At 45.2% G+C, this 19193-nt stretch overlaps 1 protein-coding gene across 2 annotated transcripts; it reads left to right on the forward strand.

Moving 5' to 3' along the window:
- The first annotated feature begins 7313 nt into the window (after positions 1-7313).
- On the forward strand, positions 7314-18395 carry LOC114443732 (E3 ubiquitin-protein ligase MARCH3-like). Of its 2 annotated transcripts, XM_028418027.1 has the most exons (5): positions 7365-7691; positions 7816-8020; positions 8111-8320; positions 8515-8954; positions 18030-18395. In XM_028418027.1, the coding sequence occupies exons 1-4, from the start codon at positions 7465-7467 to the stop codon at positions 8671-8673; spliced, it is 801 nt and encodes a 266-aa protein (XP_028273828.1). In that variant the 5' UTR covers positions 7365-7464; the 3' UTR covers positions 8674-8954; positions 18030-18395. The 2 variants fall into 2 exon arrangements, with proteins under 2 accessions (XP_028273829.1, XP_028273828.1); XM_028418028.1 differs by lacking the exon at positions 18030-18395 and having other exon boundaries at positions 7314-7691; positions 8111-8324; positions 8515-8647.
- The last annotated feature ends 798 nt before the right edge of the window (positions 18396-19193 follow it).

A 19193-nucleotide genomic window follows, 5' to 3' on the forward strand; every position in this document is an offset into this window, starting at 1 on the left:
TGTTCCCTGAGAACATCTGTATGGTGGGCCGCCTCTCGGGGTGTAGAGGCTGCGACAAGCCAGTCGTCTATGTAAGTGGCCACGCGGATGCCTCTCTCCCTGAGTGGGGCTACAGCTGCCTCTGTGCATTTCACAAACACTCTGGGACTCAATGACAGGCCGAACGGCAGCACCATGAACTCGTATGCTGTCCCTCGGAAGGCAAACCTGAGAAACTTCCAGTGTGGAGGATACACTGGAATGTGGAAATATGCATCCCTCAGGTCGACAGATGTGAACCAATCGCCTGCCCGCACGAAACGCAGCAGAGAGGCGTGTGTCAGCATCCTGAATTTGTATTTCCTTAAATAGTGGTTCAGGGCTCTGAGGTCCAGGATGGCCCTCATCCCCTGCCCCCCCTTTTTTGGAACCAGGAAATACCTCGAGTAGAACCCGCTGTGGGCCTCCTCGGGCGGGACAACTCTTATTGCTCCTTTCTCCCTCAGAGTGGAAATTTCCTCTAGGAGAATGTTTGCGGATTCTCCCTGAGCATGAGAAAAAATCATCCCTTTGAAATGAGGTGGAACGGCTCTGAATTGAAGTCTGTAACCCTTCTGAACGGTTCTCAACACCCATTCTGACCGTGTGCAGGCCGCCCAATTCTCTGTGTGCAGAGAAAGCGGGCTGACCGGCAACTCTGTCATATGTGGTACGTTGGCGCCCTCTTGAGGTCGAGGTGCGTAACACCCAACGCCCATCCGCCCCGGTGACTCCTGCCTGCTGCATGGAGGTGCCCGGGCGGACCGCGTCACAGCCGCGGGGATGTTGGTCCCCGCGGGCTGTGTTATAGCAGAGAAGATAGTTGTGTGTCTTAACATATCTTTTTTCTGCATTTTTTTCATAGTCATAGTCAACAGCGCCCTCGGCTCTCTGCCTGGATGCGCATTGGACTGTTTTATTACAGAGTGCAAGACAGAAGTGCTTGTGCAACACTGAGAATGCTGTCTGTGTTTGTTGGGCACTCGAACGTGAACACCGGCCCAAGTGCTGCACTCTATGCGGGCAACGTCCCGCAGAACCCGCTCTGGAACTGAGCTGGAGAAGGGCAGGGCGACCCGTTGGGGGGGCAGCCTGGGTCGGCCCTCCACCTGGGGAGAAGCGGTCAGGCCTGCCGCTTCCTCTTCCTCACCGTCGCGGTAGCGGGTTGAGGTGGTGGAGCGGCTTGCCGAGCATGGGGAGACTGCTTCCTAGCCCATGGGTTGCCGGCGCTTTTAGGGGCTGGAGGGGCTGCCTGCGTCTTGGACACCTTGGGGATCCGATAAGCAGGAGCCGGGTGAGAGACAGCCTGAGCATATGACTGACGCGAAGTGCCGGGAGTAACAGGTGGAGCCCTCCTCGGCAGGCAAAGTTTCAGCGCCTCATCATCTCTCTTTTTCTCCTCACATCTCTTCTGCATGGAGGCAACAGCCGAGCCGAAGAGCCCATGAGGGACGACCGGAGTGTCGAGGAGCTCCTCTTTCTCCTTAGTCGTGAGGTTGGTGAGCCCCAGCCAGCGCGCTCTCTCTTGCAGGACCATAAGACCCATGGCTCTTCCCGTGGCTTGGATAGCCACCTTGTGGAGGCGAAGGACGTGGTCCGTAATGACGCAGATTTCTTCCCACAGGGAGTTATCTGGTTTAGCCGTCATGTCCTCCTCTAATTCCGCCTGGTAGGCCGTCAGGATAGAGGAGGCGTTGAGAGCCCTGGTCGACAGAGCCGCCGCCTTATAACACTTGTCAGTGAGGCTGGACTGAAAGCGGTCTGTCTTGGAGGGAAAAGATGAAACCGAGGAGGACAGGGACGTCTTCGGGTGAAGGTGTGTCGCTACCAGCGGCTCAATGGGAGGTATTTGGCGGATGCCGTTAGCCTCCATCCCCTCGCAATCCAACAGGGAGCTCCCCGAGATGGGGTGTTTCTCGCTGTATGGTTTAGCTTTCCACGTAGCCGCTATCTCATCAAGCAGCTCTGGGAAAATTGGCAGCACTTGTTTCCCCGTCTTCTTTGCTTTGGGCAGCTTCTTGCCATCAAAGCGAGACCTGACTTCCTCGGCTTGAACCGTGGGCCACGGGATGTTGAGCCTTACAGCGGCACGTTTGCACATGTCCTGCATGTCGAGATCCAGGGGAGAAAGCGCCGAAGGGATTTCTCCCATCGCGACGCCCGGCTTTGCAGCCCCGCCGGTGACGCTGAAGTTAGTTTCTTCTTCGTCACCGTCTGATAACAGGAGCTCGGAGTCGGCAGACTCTCCCTCCTCGTCATCAGCGTCTCGTCTCGGGTCGACACGGATAAGGCTCTCCCATCCCTCCTCTGACGGGAAACAGGAGTCTGCAGTCTGGTTAACTGCGTCTGCCCAACTCAGCCCGGGCGGCAGCGCTTCAGCCGCCCCACCCGACATATCCACCCCGCCTTGCGGCGAGGCTGTCTCCGACAGCAGTGGGTCACCGCCGGACAAACTAGCCTGGCGAGCTAGCAGCGGGGTTGTTAGCCGTGGCCATGACTAGCATAGGGTTCAAGGGCGCTAGCGTTAGCTTGTGCAGCTACTGGTTGTGTTCAGGGAAATATGGCTATTTTCCTGGCTAGCCTGTGATGAGGTATCGCTACCTGCTGTGGGTATTATTAGCGTGAGCTGTATAGTGGTATTGCTACCTACAGACGATGCTAACGCACCCGCTGTTAGCAGAAGTATCGCTACTTCGGCTGTGACAAGTATTGCTACTTGAGGCAAGAGTATTTCTACTTTCACCGATAGCGTGGAATAGTATTTCTACTATTCTTCAGCTGTGAAGCAACCGTGTCGTGTGGGACCAAGCGCCCGGTGACCGAGTTTTCACTCGAATCAGTGGGCAGTTTAGCTAGGCACCCAGTAACACAGTTGTCATCAGGCTTCTGTGAGAAGCGAGAAGAGGTGTTTGAATGGCGACTGAAGCTATGTCAGCCTATTATATAGGAGGAGGGCGGTCCCTCCTGACATAGACGTCACTGATACCAGCCCCAAGGGCTGGTGTAGTGTAATTAAAGCTTCTGTCGGGATCACGCAGGGGGCGTTCTCCCATAGTGAGACACGAAACGAATGCTATGAAAGAGAACGTAGGCCTACATGAATTGTGGTATAAACTGCTAATTGATGTTAAGTGGAGTAAAAAGTCACAGCTAAAAGTAATTGTTCGGAAAGTTACGCTGACGTATGACAACATGATGATGCTAATGCTATCTCTCATGTTGATAACAACACGTTGCTTGGTTTCAAAACTGTAGGCAGGAGACGAGAAAATGCATTTTGTAAACATTCGAAACCTACGTCACAGTCCTATGATCTTCGGGCTCAACAGTTGGTTTCTTCTACGAGCAAGAAGCATCTTTTTCTACGAAGAAAAGCGGTGAAAACGAGACCTGATCTTCACTTAAGGAGTCAATCATAGCAGACCATCGGCACTGAGCACCCGGTGAGAACTCACACACACTTTGAGCTAGTTTGGCCTTCGTAAGAGCTAAATAACAACATACTGAAATGCCGTTCATATAATATATTTATTGGTGTTTGTGTGTAAAATTGTTCGCTAAGGTAGCGGTAAGTTAAAATGCCCACAGCCTCTTATTAAGGGAGGCTGAAGATAAGTTTTCTATTACTGTGTGTCACAGACACGGACAGTCCATCTAAATCCGGACGACTTCAGGGACGTCAGTCAGACATGGACCTCATCGCAGAGCTTGAGCATGTTGTGCGGGGACTGGAGCGGGCTGAGGTGCACCCAACTTTTGACGAGGACTTGCAGGACATCCTCTACTCACCCCTTCCTTTTCTTCCTCCTGCTGCCGCTGCTGCATCATGTGTCCACCCTCGGGGACAAGCTGGTCCTGTGTTTGAGCAGCAAACTCCACCAGCAGGATACCAGCACTGTCAGGCAGGGACAGCTAGCCAGGGACAGGTAAGACCCTGAGCACAGATCAGGGATTTATGTCATCAAAAGTTTATCCAGAAACTATGCTGGCTGCTAAAGGCCGGAAGACAGGACAGATTCAATCAAGTGACTCTGTTCTGTGAAGTATGCGGACTGTTCACACTGCTCACATGTTATATGTTGATCTTTGAAATGAGGGTGTGTATTACAGCTTCCCTCTCTCTCTCTACACCACCTGCAGGATCTGTATGACATGTCTGTGTGTGACACAGTTCCTCCTGCAACACCAGTAAGACCCTGTTTAACCACACACTCAGCTCATGTGTGAATGACAGACAGATGTCAGCAGCACAACATGTCTAATCACCTGTTCTCTGTGCATCTGCAGGCTGAGAGTGAACAGTGGATAAATCCCTCTCACACCTTCCAGGGGGACTTTTATGAGCTGCTGGGTTTCTCACCTGATTCTCCACCCGTAAGCTAACCGCACACATTCTTGATCGATGATCACACACCCACAGAGGCTCATTTTTGACAGCATGTGATTATTTACACAGTTTCATTTTATAAAAAGAGGGTAAATCCCCCCTGGTGGACAGATGACAGCAGCACAACATGTCTAATCACATTCTGTGTTCTCTCCCCAGTTTAACGGACCAGTTGACATCGCCGCCCCGTATTCTGTCATCGAACCGTGAGTAATTCATAAAAACCTGACGGAGCTTCTGCTACCTGCGTTGCCTTCTAATCTCAGAGTCTGTTCATGTAGGAGCAGACAGGTGGCCTATGAGCTGGTGGCTCCATCACACACTGTTACTTCTCCTCTCACCAGCACATCAAACTAAGTTTATCATTATTTGGGTGTAATTCGCCTAAACAGCTGCCAAAGATAGATTCTTGTGTCCTCATTGTGGTAGATTTGTTTTTCCTTTTAGAAAGAGAAGGAGTGAGGAGGAAGAGGATGGCCAAGGAAGGGCGACCATATGTAAAAAACCATTACATGACCTCCTATACCCGTCCCCTCCTCCTCTTCCTCCTGCTGCATCCTATGCCCAACCTCAGGGACAAGGTTGTTTTGTGTTAGAGCAGCAAACTCCACCAGCTGCTGCTCCCGTCTTCCCTCAGCCAGGATACCAGCACTGTCAGGCAGGGACAGCTAGCCAGGGACAGGTAAGACACTGAGCACAGATCAGGGATTTATGTCATCAAAACTTTATCCAGAAACTATGCTGGCTGCTAAAGGCTGGAAGACAGGACAGATTCAATCAAGTAACTCTGTTCTGTGAAGTATGCGGACTGTTCACACTGCTCACATGTTATATGTTGATCTTTGAAATGAGGGTGTGTATTACAGCTTCCCTCTCTCTCTCTACACCACCTGCAGGATCTGTATGACATGTCTGTGTGTGACACAGTAGCAGCAGCGGCTTATGCTCCTCCTGCAACACCAGTAAGACCCTGTTTAACCACACACTCAGCTCATGTGTGAATGACAGACAGATGTCAGCAGCACAACATGTCTAATCACGTTCTGTGTTCTCTCCCCAGTTTAACGGACCAGTTGACATCGCCGCCCCGTATTTTGTCATCGAACCGTGAGTAAATCATACAAATCTAACAGCTTCTGCTATCTGCGTTGCCTTCTAATCTCAGAGTCTGTTCATATAGGAGCAGACAGGTGGCCTACGAGCTGGTGGCTCCACCACACACCTCTCCTCTCACCAGCAAATCAAAGTAAGTTTGTCATTATTTGGGTGTAATTCACCTAAACAGCTGCCAAAGATAAATAGTTGTGTCCTCATTGTGGTATATTTGCTTTTCCTTTTAGAAAGAGACGGCGTGAGGGGGAAGAGGATGGACGACCTTACGTCAAGAAGCCCCGAAATGCGTTCATCATCTTTCTGCAGGAACAGAGGCCAAAGGTCCTGGCAGAAAAGACCTTTAAAAACAGCGCAGCTGTGAACGCATTCGTGGGACAGACAGTGAGTGTGTTTTTTATCCTACAGCCATACATGTATGTCACAGCTTTATCATCTCTAGAGAGCAAATCTGTTTAATCACATGAGCAGTAAACAAAGCCACATTTAAAGTTCCACATGTAAGAATCAGGCACCAATGTTTAGCAAAATACTGTGTGTTTGTGTGTATATATTATTATGTAATTGATCAATGATATAAACCTATGTATTGTGTCAGTGTGGACTGCAGTTCACATACCGACACACAGGTGTCAGTATTAGCAAAGCTTTTCTGACTCTTCCATGTAGAACATGAACTGTGAATCTGTGTATATTTAGCAAATCCAGAGTTGGATGTTGAAGGTTTACACTTGTGTTTGTGTGTGTCAGTGCACGTGGTGCTGATGTTGTATTGTTATCTGTCTACAGTGGAACTCGATGTCACCAGAAGATCAGTCCCCGTATTATACACTGGCTGCAGCAGAGAAACACTTTCATGCTCTGCAATACCCTGAGTGGTCCACCAGCGACAACTATGTATGTACAGTTTGCATCACTACTCCACAGTCTTTGCAAAGAGTTTTTTATCAGCTGAAATCCAACAGAATGTGTTTGATTTTAGGGCAAAAAGAAGAGGAGAGACAGAAGGCGAGCTCCAGCCACAGGTAAGTCACATGCTAAATGTGGTGACTATAAGATGAGAGTTCATGTTAAAGTTGTGACGACTGATCATGTTTGTGTGTGTTCCTCTGCAGCAAAACCTGAAAATGAGACGCGGCCTCCAGCCTCCCCTGCAGCCGGCGCTCCTAACGCTCAGGACTCAGCAGAAAACCTGCTGCGGTTTGTTATGATGCTGAATGTTCCCCTTTCTTAAGAGTCTCAGAGACCTAATGTATATACGTATATAACATTTCTGCACAGTTTTTTTGTTTATTTTTGCATTTTATAATTTTCTTTTAATATTGAATATTTTTATATTTTGTTTTATTTTCGTAGTTTTTGTTAAGTAACACATTTTGTAATGTATTCCTGAAAATGTATTTATCTGAATTTGTATGTATATATGTATATTTCAAAATAATACACCTATGACCCAATCCCATTGACGATTTTTCCCTGTGTCCCTCCACCATGACTACTACCCACTGGGTGAGTGGGGCAGTGGTTGAAAGATTCCCGGCATCATTAGTGCCTGTTGATGGATTTCACATCTCCCTGTGCTGTAAACATCGTTTACAAAATCATTTCTATTATAGGATACCGCTGCTCAAAAACAATCATGTTCACATTACTGTCTAAAATAAGAGATAGCTAACAGCAGTCATCAATGACTGCAACCTAGATTAATAAGTATTGATTTTGGGCCCACAGCTGTTAATGTGTGTCCACAGTTGTCCCTTCATAGGACAGTATGTTCTGAGTGTTTGTGTGTGTCAGTGTGTGTGCATGCGTGTGATAGCTCGCCTCTGTACAGCATCTATTACATTCAAAATTGTGACTATTACATATGACCTCGCTCGCCCCTGTAGATGGAAGATGCCCAGTAAGACCGTCGATGCGTGCTCAGCATTCCACTGTCTGCCACAACAATGACCAGTCACTGCACATTGTTGCCAGAAGTTTTGCCAAACCAGTGCCTGTCTGCCCATGTGAGTTTCCAGCCTGAGCAGGACACTGGTGAGCCACCTCTCCCAGGTAAAACCATGGAGGAGTGCAGTGTGTCCACCGGTGATCAGCCTCAGTATTACACACAGGTGTCAACCAAGCTCGATGCTAACCTGATGTCTGCAGGGATGGATGCTTGCACCAAGCAGCGGTATGTGTTTCAATAATTTTATTTCAAAGATTCACAACAGTCAGCCTGTACCTGTGTGGTGTTATAGCAGCTATAAATGACACATTGACACTGTAACATAGCATCTTGTTGTTCTCATCCTCAGTGGTGTGCCAGAGAACCCCATGTGCCGTATCTGTCACGACAGTGGAGCCCAGGAGGAGCTGCTGTCCCCCTGTGAATGTTCTGGGACCCTGGCTACTATCCACCGCAGCTGCCTGGAACACTGGCTGTCTGCCTCAGGCACCAGTTACTGTGAGCTCTGCCACTACCAGTTCACTGTGCAGAGAAAGTCCAGGCCACTGCTCGAGGTACAGAACAGTCTGGGAAGCTACACTATAATCCATTCTTTTACACTTGATGGAGAAACTGAATGTTTTGCTTTAATCTTATTGGTGCAGTGGCGGCAGAACCCAGGTCTCCGCCAAGAGAAGCGCACACTGTTTGGTGACATGGTGTGCTTCCTGCTCATCACTCCTCTTGCCACTATCTCCGGCTGGCTCTGCCTTCGTGGTGCTATAGATCATCTTCACTTCTCCAGCCGGCTGGAGGCTGTGGGGCTCATCACACTGACTGTGGCTCTTTTTACCATTTATCTCTTCTGGACTCTGGTTGGTATGCTGAGGCGTGTGTGTGGGTGACATGGGAGGGACACTTGTTGTGGTCCTATAATGTGGCAGTTTGATCAGTGAAATGACGATTCAGATCATAAGATAAGATAAGATAAAACTTTATTAATCCCGAAGGAAATTCTTGTGCCAGAGGTATCATCATGACATCCTCATGTTCTCTGTGTGCTCCCCAGGTGTCTCTCAGGTATCACTGTCGACTGTACAGTGAGTGGCGTCAGTCTAATCAGAAGGTGGTCCTCCTCCTCCCCAGATCACACAGCGAAGGATCAGCGCTGCAGTCTTTACAGGGCTGCCAGCGAGGGAAGCAGCTGTCCAAAGAGTCCATCGTCTGAGCACAGTCAAGCTCTGATCCAGACTCCTTTTCTCCTCTTTTTTTCTTTGCACTTTAAAGCTCAGCTCAAGCTGATGTCACGCGTGTGAAAAGTAAGATTCTCTGAGCAGCACTTCTCAAACTTACAGTAAATACAACGATACTGCCAGCAGATGGAACAGCCATCTTGGCTCCTGATGAGAAATGGACTGTTTTGTGGTCAAACATTTTGGTGGTAACAGGTTTACACATAAATAGCTCTTAATGATGGAGACATTTTTGCCCTAATATTGCTTCAAGAAGGTTTTAGTATATTCTTGCTTTGTGAGGCAGAAAGATGTTATTAATCCCAAATAATTAGACTGTTCCTTTAACAATGACTGTTGTACTGTAGACACCTACATGAACCAACAGGCCAACATACACAGAGGAAACAAAGTGAACGATGTTTGATGTGAAGTTGGTTCAACTGTGAGACTCACATGCCTCAACTGAATTCAAGCACAGCCTTACAGCCCCCTCTAGGGACAGCTGTATTTCAGTGTGATCAGTGTTTGTTCCTATGTCCTGATTTTTGGCACTTTTATTGATGATAACCAAAGGTTTTTTTAATTATACTTGTTTGTGCGTTAATGTAAAAATAAAGAAATAAATTCATTGTCAAGAGAAGTTCAGTTATTGGCAGGTTTTCTTTACTTGTTTTACATCAGTCCTGGACATTTTTTATACATTGACATAATGTAATAACAATGGATTCACATACAATTGGCAACAAACAATAAGAAGGCTACAAATCCACATAGAAGTATATTCACAAGTCTCATTAAATCTGTAGCCCTCTGTGAGCTTCAGCTTCTCATTAAACACGTCATCCAGTTTCCACGTGACTGCACTGACCAATTGTAAAATCCCAATTTCAGTAGCGACAAACCAATGTTCACCGCAGGTTCAATGCTAATATTTAAAAAAGTCTTTGAATTATTTATTGGAGCGTTTAAACATGTACCTCTTCTATTTACCAACTTAATTCAAGAAGCTAAAATAAAAATACATGTTAGCTTGTAATGTAAACATTAGCGTGCTAACATAATGCGGTTTGTAGAACGTAGCTTACTTGCTAACTTTGCTACTAAGCAGCTAGCTTACTGTGAAAACGTAGGCCTACATGAATTGTGGTATAAACTGCTAATTGATGTTAAGTGGAGTAAAAAGTCACAGCTAAAAGTAATTGTTCGGAAAGTTACGCTGACGTATGACAACATGATGATGCTAATGCTATCTCTCATGTTGATAACAACACGTTGCTTGGTTTCAAAACTGTAGGCAGGAGACGAGAAAATGCATTTTGTAAACATTCGAAACCTACGTCACAGTCCTATGATCTTCGGGCTCAACAGTTGGTTTCTTCTACAAACAAGAAGCATCTTTTTCTACGAAGAAAAGCGGTGAAAACGAGACCTGATCTTCACTTAAGGAGTCAGTCATAGCAGACCATCGGCACTGAGCACCCGGTGAGAACTCACACACACTTTGAGCTAGTTTGGCCTTCGTAAGAGCTAAATAACAACATACTGAAATGCCGTTCATATAATATATTTATTGGTGTTTGTGTGTAAAATTGTTCGCTAAGGTAGCGGTAAGTTAAAATGCCCACAGCCTCTTATTAAGGGAGGCTGAAGATAAGTTTTCTATTACTGTGTGTCACAGACACGGACAGTCCATCTAAATCCGGACGACTTCAGGGACGTCAGTCAGACATGGACCTCATCGCAGAGCTTGAGCATGTTGTGCGGGGACTGGAGCGGGCTGAGGTGGACCCAAATTTTGACGAGGACTTGCAGGACATCCTCTACTCACCCCTTCCTTTTCTTCCTCCTGCTGCCGCTGCTGCATCCTGTGTCCACCCTCAGGGACAAGCTGGTCCTGTGTTTGAGCAGCAAACTCCACCAGCTGGATACCAGCACTGTCAGGCAGGGACAGCTAGCCAGGGACAGGTAAGACCCTGAGCACAGATCAGGGATTTATGTCATCAAAAGTTTATCCAGAAACTATGCTGGCTGCTAAAGGCCGGAAGACAGGACAGATTCAATCAAGTAACTCTGTTCTGTGAAGTATGCGGACTGTTCACACTGCTCACATGTTATATGTTGATCTTTGAAATGAGGGTGTGTATTACAGCTTCCCTCTCTCTCTCTACACCACCTGCAGGATCTGTATGACATGTCTGTGTGTGACACAGCAGCAGCAGCGGCTTATGCTCTTCCTGCAACACCAGTAAGACCCTGTTTAACCACACACTCAGCTCATGTGTGAATGACAGACAGATGTCAGCAGCACAACATGTCTAATCACCTGTTCTCTGTGCATCTGCAGGCTGAGAGTGAACAGTGGATAAATCCCTCTCACACCTTCCAGGGGGACTTTTATGAGCTGCTGGGTATCTCACCTGATTCTCCACCCGTAAGCTAACCGCACACATTCTTGATCGATGATCACACACCCACAGAGGCTCATTTTTGACAGCATGTGATTATTTACACAGTTTCATTTTATAAAAAGAGGGTAAATCCCCCCTGGTGGACAGATGACAGCAGCACAACATGTCTAATCGCGTTCTGTGTTCTCTCCCCAGTTTAACGGACCAGTTGACATCGCCGCCCCGTATTCTGTCATCGAACCGTGAGTAATTCATAAAAACCTGACGGAGCTTCTGCTACCTGCGTTGCCTTCTAATCTCAGAGTCTGTTCATGTAGGAGCAGACAGGTGGCCTATGAGCTGGTGGCTCCATCACACACTGTTACTTCTCCTCTCACCAGCACATCAAACTAAGTTTATCATTATTTGGGTGTAATTCGCCTAAACAGCTGCCAAAGATAGATTCTTGTGTCCTCATTGTGGTAGATTTGTTTTTCCTTTTAGAAAGAGAAGGAGTGAGGAGGAAGAGGATGGCCAAGGAAGGGCGACCATATGTAAAAAATCATTACATGACCTCCTATACCCGTCCCCTCCTCCTCTTCCTCCTGCTGCATCCTATGCCCAACCTCAGGGACAAGGTTGTTTTGTGTTAGAGCAGCAAACTCCACCAGCTGCTGCTCCCGTCTTCCCTCAGCCAGGATACCAGCACTGTCAGGCAGGGACAGCTAGCCAGGGACAGGTAAGACACTGAGCACAGATCAGGGATTTATGTCATCAAAACTTTATCCAGAAACTATGCTGGCTGCTAAAGGCCGGAAGACAGGACAGATTCAATCAAGTAACTCTGTTCTGTGAAGTATGCGGACTGTTCACACTGCTCACATGTTATATGTTGATCTTTGAAATGAGGGTGTGTATTACAGCTTCCCTCTCTCTCTCTACACCACCTGCAGGATCTGTATGACATGTCTGTGTGTGACACAGCAGCAGCAGCGGCTTATGCTCCTCCTGCAACACCAGTAAGACCCTGTTTAACCACACACTCAGCTCATGTGTGAATGACAGACAGATGTCAGCAGCACAACATGTCTAATCACGTTCTGTGTTCTCTCCCCAGTTTAACGGACCAGTTGACATCGCCGCCCCGTATTTTGTCATCGAACCGTGAGTAAATCATACAAATCTAACAGCTTCTGCTATCTGCGTTGCCTTCTAATCTCAGAGTCTGTTCATATAGGAGCAGACAGGTGGCCTACGAGCTGGTGGCACCACCACACACCTCTCCTCTCACCAGCAAATCAAAGTAAGTTTGTCATTATTTGGGTGTAATTCACCTAAACAGCTGCCAAAGATAAATAGTTGTGTCCTCATTGTGGTATATTTGCTTTTCCTTTTAGAAAGAGACGGCGTGAGGGGGAAGAGGATGGACGACCTTACGTCAAGAAGCCCCGAAATGCGTTCATCATCTTTCTGCAGGAACAGAGGCCAAAGGTCCTGGCAGAAAAGACCTTTAAAAACAGCGCAGCTGTGAACGCATTCGTAGGACAGACAGTGAGTGTGTTTTTTATCCTACAGCCATACATGTATGTCACAGCTTTATCATCTCTAGAGAGCAAATCTGTTTAATCACATGAGCAGTAAACAAAGCCACATTTAAAGTTCCACATGTAAGAATCAGGCACCAATGTTTAGCAAAATACTGTGTGTTTGTGTGTATATATTATTATGTAATTGATCAATGATATAAACCTATGTATTGTGTCAGTGTGGACTGCAGTTCACATACCGACACACAGGTGTCAGTATTAGCAAAGCTTTTCTGACTCTTCCATGTAGAACATGAACTGTGAATCTGTGTATATTTAGCAAATCCAGAGTTGGATGTTGAAGGTTTACACTTGTGTTTGTGTGTGTCAGTGCACGTGGTGCTGATGTTGTATTGTTATCTGTCTACAGTGGAACTCGATGTCACCAGAAGATCAGTCCCCGTATTACACACTGGCTGCAGCAGAGAAACACTTTCATGCTCTGCAATACCCTGAGTGGTCCACCAGCGACAACTATGTATGTACAGTTTGCATCACTACTCCACAGTCTTTGCAAAGAGTTTTTTATCAGCTGAAATCCAACACAATGTGTTTGATTTTAGGGCAAAAAGAAGAGGAGAGACAGAAGGCGAGCTCCAGCCACAGGTAAGTCACATGCTAAATGTGGTGACTATAAGATGAGAGTTCATGTTAAAGTTGTGACGACTGATCATGTTTGTGTGTGTTCCTCTGCAGCAAAACCTGAAAATGAGACGCGGCCTCCAGCCTCCCCTGCAGCCGGCGCTCCTAACGCTCAGGACTCAGCAGAAAACCTGCTGCGGTTTGTTATGATGCTGAATGTTCCCCTTTCTTAAGAGTCTCAGAGACCTAATGTATATACGTATATAACATTTCTGCACATTTTTTTTGTTTATTTTTGCATTTTATAATTTTCTTTTAATGTTGAATATTTTTATATTTTGTTTTATTTTTGTAGTTTTTGTTAAGTAACACATTTTGTAATGTATTCCTGAAAATGTATTTATCTGAATTTGTATGTATATATGTATATTTCAAAATAATACACCTATGACCCAATCCCATTGACTATTTTTCCCTGTGTTTTTTCCTGTGTCCCTCCACCATGACTACTACCCACTGGGTGAGTGGGGCAGTGGTTGAACGATTCCCGGCATAATTAGTGCCTGTTGATGGATTTCACATCTCCCTGTGCTGTAAACATAAAGTTTAAGTGCGCAGAAATGAGAAAACTTCTCATAGCCTACATGTGACATGTGCCCCTATCTCCATTTACAGGGCCGAGCAGCCCAAACACTGCTCTTCCTTTGACCTGATGGGTCTGATACAAAGTGACAAATGCAGCCTTTACAGGGCTGCCAGCGAGGGAAGCAGCTGTCCAAAGAGTCCATCGTCTGAGCACAGTCAAGCTCTGATCCAGACTCCTTTTCTCCTCTTTTTTGGAGACATTTTTGCCCTAATTGTTGAGCTATGTCATTGTGTTCTCTTAATTGACCCAGTGACCTAGTTTTTGGAAGTGGGCGTGGTCACACACCGGTGTGCAATTCTTAATAAATGGCCACTGCTGCAACGTGTGTGTGTGCGCAGGTCAAAGTGAACCTGGTGTTGTATGTTTCCTTCATCATGTTATTCCGGCACTTTAAGTTTATTTAAAGAATGGCTGCGCCAACAGGTTATGGGCCCAGGCAAGAACTTGGAAGCCGATGGAACCGTTTATGTTTCGATGGAGATGAAAAGAATTATGAACTGTGGGAAACAAAGTTTTTGGCGCATTTGCGTCTGCTCAATTTGAAAACCACCATACTGGGTGAAGCACCTGATGGGGAAGGTGAGGATGCGGAGGAAGACGCCAACAAAAATGAAGAAGCATATGCAACTTTAATTCAACTGCTGGATGACAAAAGTCTGTCTCTGGTGATGAGAGATGCGGCCGATGATGGCAGGAAGGCGCTACGGATACTGAGAGACCATTATGCTGGTAAGGGGACGCCACGAGTGATAAGTTTGTACACGGAGCTGACGTCGCTTCAGAAAGGTGTGAATGAGAGCGTCACAGATTACATCATTCGTGCAGAGACTGCCATCACAGCACTGCGGAATGCGGGAGAGACTATGAGTGATGGCCTGTTGATTGCAATGATTTTAAAGGGCCTGCCTGATGCATTTAAACCATTCTCTGTTTATGTTACGCAAAGTGATGAGAAATTAACATTTGCTGACTTTAAAACTAAACTGAGGAGCTTTGAGAGCACAGAGGCGTTTGCTGCAACTGGTTCTGGAGAGGACAGCATAATGAAAGTTAAAGAAAGAAACAAGTGGAGTGTGAAACTCACCTGTTACAACTGCGGACAGAAAGGCCACAAAGCCGCCGAATGCACGTCATCCGCTGGGGAACGAAGAGAGACAGTGGTGCAATTTTTGTAAAAGTTCCACACACAGTGACACACACTGCCGGCGAAGAAAGAGAGACAAGGTGAAGCAAACGGTGGATGAAGAGGAGGACCACACGTTCGCATTCAAGGTGGAAGATGTCCCGGTTAGTGCAATGAAGGTGAAAGGTCTCATGATTGACTCGGGAGCCACTAAACACATTATTACGGACATCGGGAAATTCAAGGAGTTTGACCCATGTTTTAAACCTCAGAGCCATATTCTGGAGTTGGCTGATGGAAAGCGGGCCAGCGGTATCGCGCTGAAGAAGGGCACAGCTAAAGTGCGCCTGAAAGACAGCAGAGGTCGCATTGTGGACATGATGCTGATGGACGCGCTTTACGTGCCATCCTTTTGCCAAGACATCTTTTCTGTCAGAGCAGCAATTGCGCACGGAGCGACAGTCGTCTTCAAAGATGGACAGAACCGGCTCATTCACAAAAGTGGTACAACATTTAATATTCATATCTGTGATAGACTGTTTTATTTGAGTACTATTCCAGATGAGGTTGATGAGTGTGACGCCTGTTTAGACATTCAGACGTGGCATGAGATGTTAGGCCACTGTAATTATGATGATTTGGTAAAGTTGGAGAGTGTTACAGATGGAATGAAAATTCAAGGTAAAACTGATAAGTCCAATCTGAAATGTGAAGTGTGTATACAAGGTAAATTTGCTCAGAGCAGAAACAGAGATCCAGATGAGAAAGCTAAACATATACTAAAATATAACAAGAAAAAGTTGGACGCACGTTGTGAAAAGGGGATATTTGTGGGTTATGATAAAAACAGTCCTGCATATCTTGTTTTCTATCCAGATACAGGCAAAGTACTCAAAAATAGGTTGGTGAAGTTTGTCACAAAGAATACCAGTGAGTGTGACACTCAGGTAGATGAGGACCTGTATGAACCCCTTAATCACAGGAAGACAGTTGAGACCCAGTTATCAAAAACTGATGTACCTGAGGTAATCCCTCAAGAAATAAAAGTAGAATGTGATGGTAATACCAATTTAAAAGGTGAAGGTGAGAGTATTCAGAGTACTCGATATCCAACAAGAGAGAGGAGACCCCCTCAGTACTATACAGACTATGACTATAAAATAAAATGTGATGAGGATCAGGACTTAACAATTGACTACTGCTATCGTGTTGCATGTGATGTCCCCCAGACACTGAAGGAAGCTTTGAGCTCTTCAGAATCAGATCACGGGGTAAAAGCTATGAAGGAGGAGATGGACTCTCTAAAAGAGAACGATACCTTCACATTGACATCTCTGCCTGAAGGTAATCATGCAGTGGGGGGCAGATGGGTTTATGCTGTAAAAGAGAATCCATCCGAAACAATATATAAGGCCAGATATGTCGCAAAAGGTTATAGTCAAGTAGCTGGTATTGATTATAAAGAAACATTTTCACCTACTGCAGATATGACCTCTGTACGTGTCTTAATGCAGCTTGCAGCACAGTATGACTTAGATTTACATCAGATGGATGTCAAAACTGCATATTTACATGCACCCATAGACTGTGAAATATATATGGAGCAGCCTGAAGGGTTTGAAGTAAAGTCAAAAACAGGAGAGAAGTTAGTGTGCAGACTTAATAAGTCATTGTATGGACTGAAACAATCGGGGAGAAACTGGAACAAAATGCTGCATGATTTTCTAATTGAAAATGGTTTTGTTCAAAACTCAGCTGACCATTGCGTGTACAGCAAACAAACTGACAAAGAAAGATGCATATTGATCATTTGGGTAGACGACATTATTATTGCAGCGAGTGAAGGCCAAGTGATTAAAACCGTGAAGGAAATGTTGGGAGCAAAATTCAAAATTAAAGATCTTGGAAACCTTAGACATTTCCTGGGGATAAAAATGAACCAGAAAAGATGCATCACAAACATTCTGGAGAGATTTGATATGACTCACTGCAAACCAAGGTCAACACCATGTGAAGTGAAACTTAAATTTGACAATGATGGTGAACCTATCGATCCAAAAAGGTATCGTGAATTGGTTGGAAGTTTAATCTATGTAATGACAAGTACTCGCCCAGACTTGAGCTTTATTGTCAGTAAGCTGTCACAGTATCTATCTGAACCAAAAGAGCAACATTGGGTTGCAGCTAAACATGTGTTGAGGTATTTGAAAGGCACTATAGACCTGGAATTGTGTTACAAGAAATACAATGTAAATCTCAAACTTGTATCTTATAGTGATGCAGACTGGGCAGCAGACCAGAATGATAGGCGTAGCATCACTGGTTACTGTTTCAGTCTATCTCAGAGTGGACCTGTTATTGCCTGGAAGTCTAAGAAACAACAAACTCTCTATCAACATGTGAAGCTGAATACATGGCTTTGTCAGCTACTGCACAAGAAAGCCTGTATCTTGTTAATTTAATCAATGAAATGGACAATGTACTTAACTATGCACCAGTGACAGTTTTTGAGGACAATCAGGGTGCTATTGCGCTTTCAAAGAGCCCCGTATGTCGGCAAAGATGTAAACATATTGATATTAGATATCACTTTGTCCGATCTGTAGTCAATGATGGTAAAATCACTCTTCATTACTGTCCTACAGAGGATATGGTGGCTGATGTACTAACTAAACCTGTCACCAGAATCAGAATGGAGAAATTTGTGTGTTTTCTATTTGGTGTATAAATGAAATATTGTATTGAATGTATGATGCACTGTGTTACTGTACTCTGTTGTCAATGTAAGAGCAAGTGGGGGTGTTGAGCTATGTCATTGTGTTCTCTTAATTGACCCAGTGACCTAGTTTTTGGAAGTGGGCGTGGTCACACACCGGTGTGCAATTCTTAATAAATGGCCACTGCTGCAACGTGTGTGTGCGCAGGTCAAAGTGAACCTGGTGTTGTATGTTTCCTTCATCATGTTATTCCGGCACTAAGTTTATTTAAAGAATGGCTGCGCCAACACTAATATTGCTTCAAAAAGGTTTTAGTAAATTCTTGCTTTGTGAGGCAGAAAGATGTTATTAATCCCAAATAATTAGACTGTTCCTTTAACAATGACTGTTGTACTGTAGACACCTACATGAACCAACAGGCCAACATACACAGAGGAAACAAAGTGAACGATGTTTGATGTGAAGTTGGTTCAACTGTGAGACTCACATGCCTCAACTGAATTCAAGCACAGCCTTACAGCCCCCTCTAGGGACAGCTGTATTTCAGTGTGATCAGTGTTTGTTCCTATGTCCTGATTTTTGGCACTTTTATTGATGATAACCAAAGGTTTTTTTAATTATACTTGTTTGTGCGTTAATGTAAAAATAAAGAAATAAATTCATTGTCAAGAGAAGTTCAGTTATTGGCAGGTTTTCTTTACTTGTTTTACATCAGTCCTGGACATTTTTTATACATTGACATAATGTAATAACAATGGATTCACATACAATTGGCAACAAACAATAAGAAGGCTACAAATCCACATAGAAGTATATTCACAGGTCTCATTAAATCTGTAGCCCTCTGTGAGCTTCAGCTTCTCATTAAACACGTCATCCAGTTTCCACGTGACTGCACTGACCAATTGTAAAATCCCAATTTCAGTAGCGGCAAACCAATGTTCACCGCAGGTTCAATGCTAATATTTAAAAAAGTCTTTGAATTATTTATTGGAGCGTTTAAACATGTACCTCTTCTATTTACCAACTTAATTCAAGAAGCTAAAATAAAAATACATGTTAGCTTGTAATGTAAACATTAGCGTGCTAACATAATGCGGTTTGTAGAACGTAGCTTACTTGCTAACTTTGCTACTAAGCAGCTAGCTTACTGTGAAAACGTAGGCCTACATGAATTGTGGTATAAACTGCTAATTGATGTTAAGTGGAGTAAAAAGTCACAGCTAAAAGTAATTGTTCGGAAAGTTACGCTGACGTATGACAACATGATGATGCTAATGCTATCTCTCATGTTGATAACAACACGTTGCTTGGTTTCAAAACTGTAGGCAGGAGACGAGAAAATGCATTTTGTAAACATTCGAAACCTACGTCACAGTCCTATGATCTTCGGGCTCAACAGTTGGTTTCTTCTACGAGCAAGAAGCATCTTTTTCTACGAAGAAAAGCGGTGAAAACGAGACCTGATCTTC

The sequence above is a fragment of the Parambassis ranga genome, chromosome 12 (assembly GCF_900634625.1).
Source record: "Parambassis ranga chromosome 12, fParRan2.1, whole genome shotgun sequence".
NCBI lineage: Eukaryota > Metazoa > Chordata > Actinopteri > Ambassidae > Parambassis > Parambassis ranga.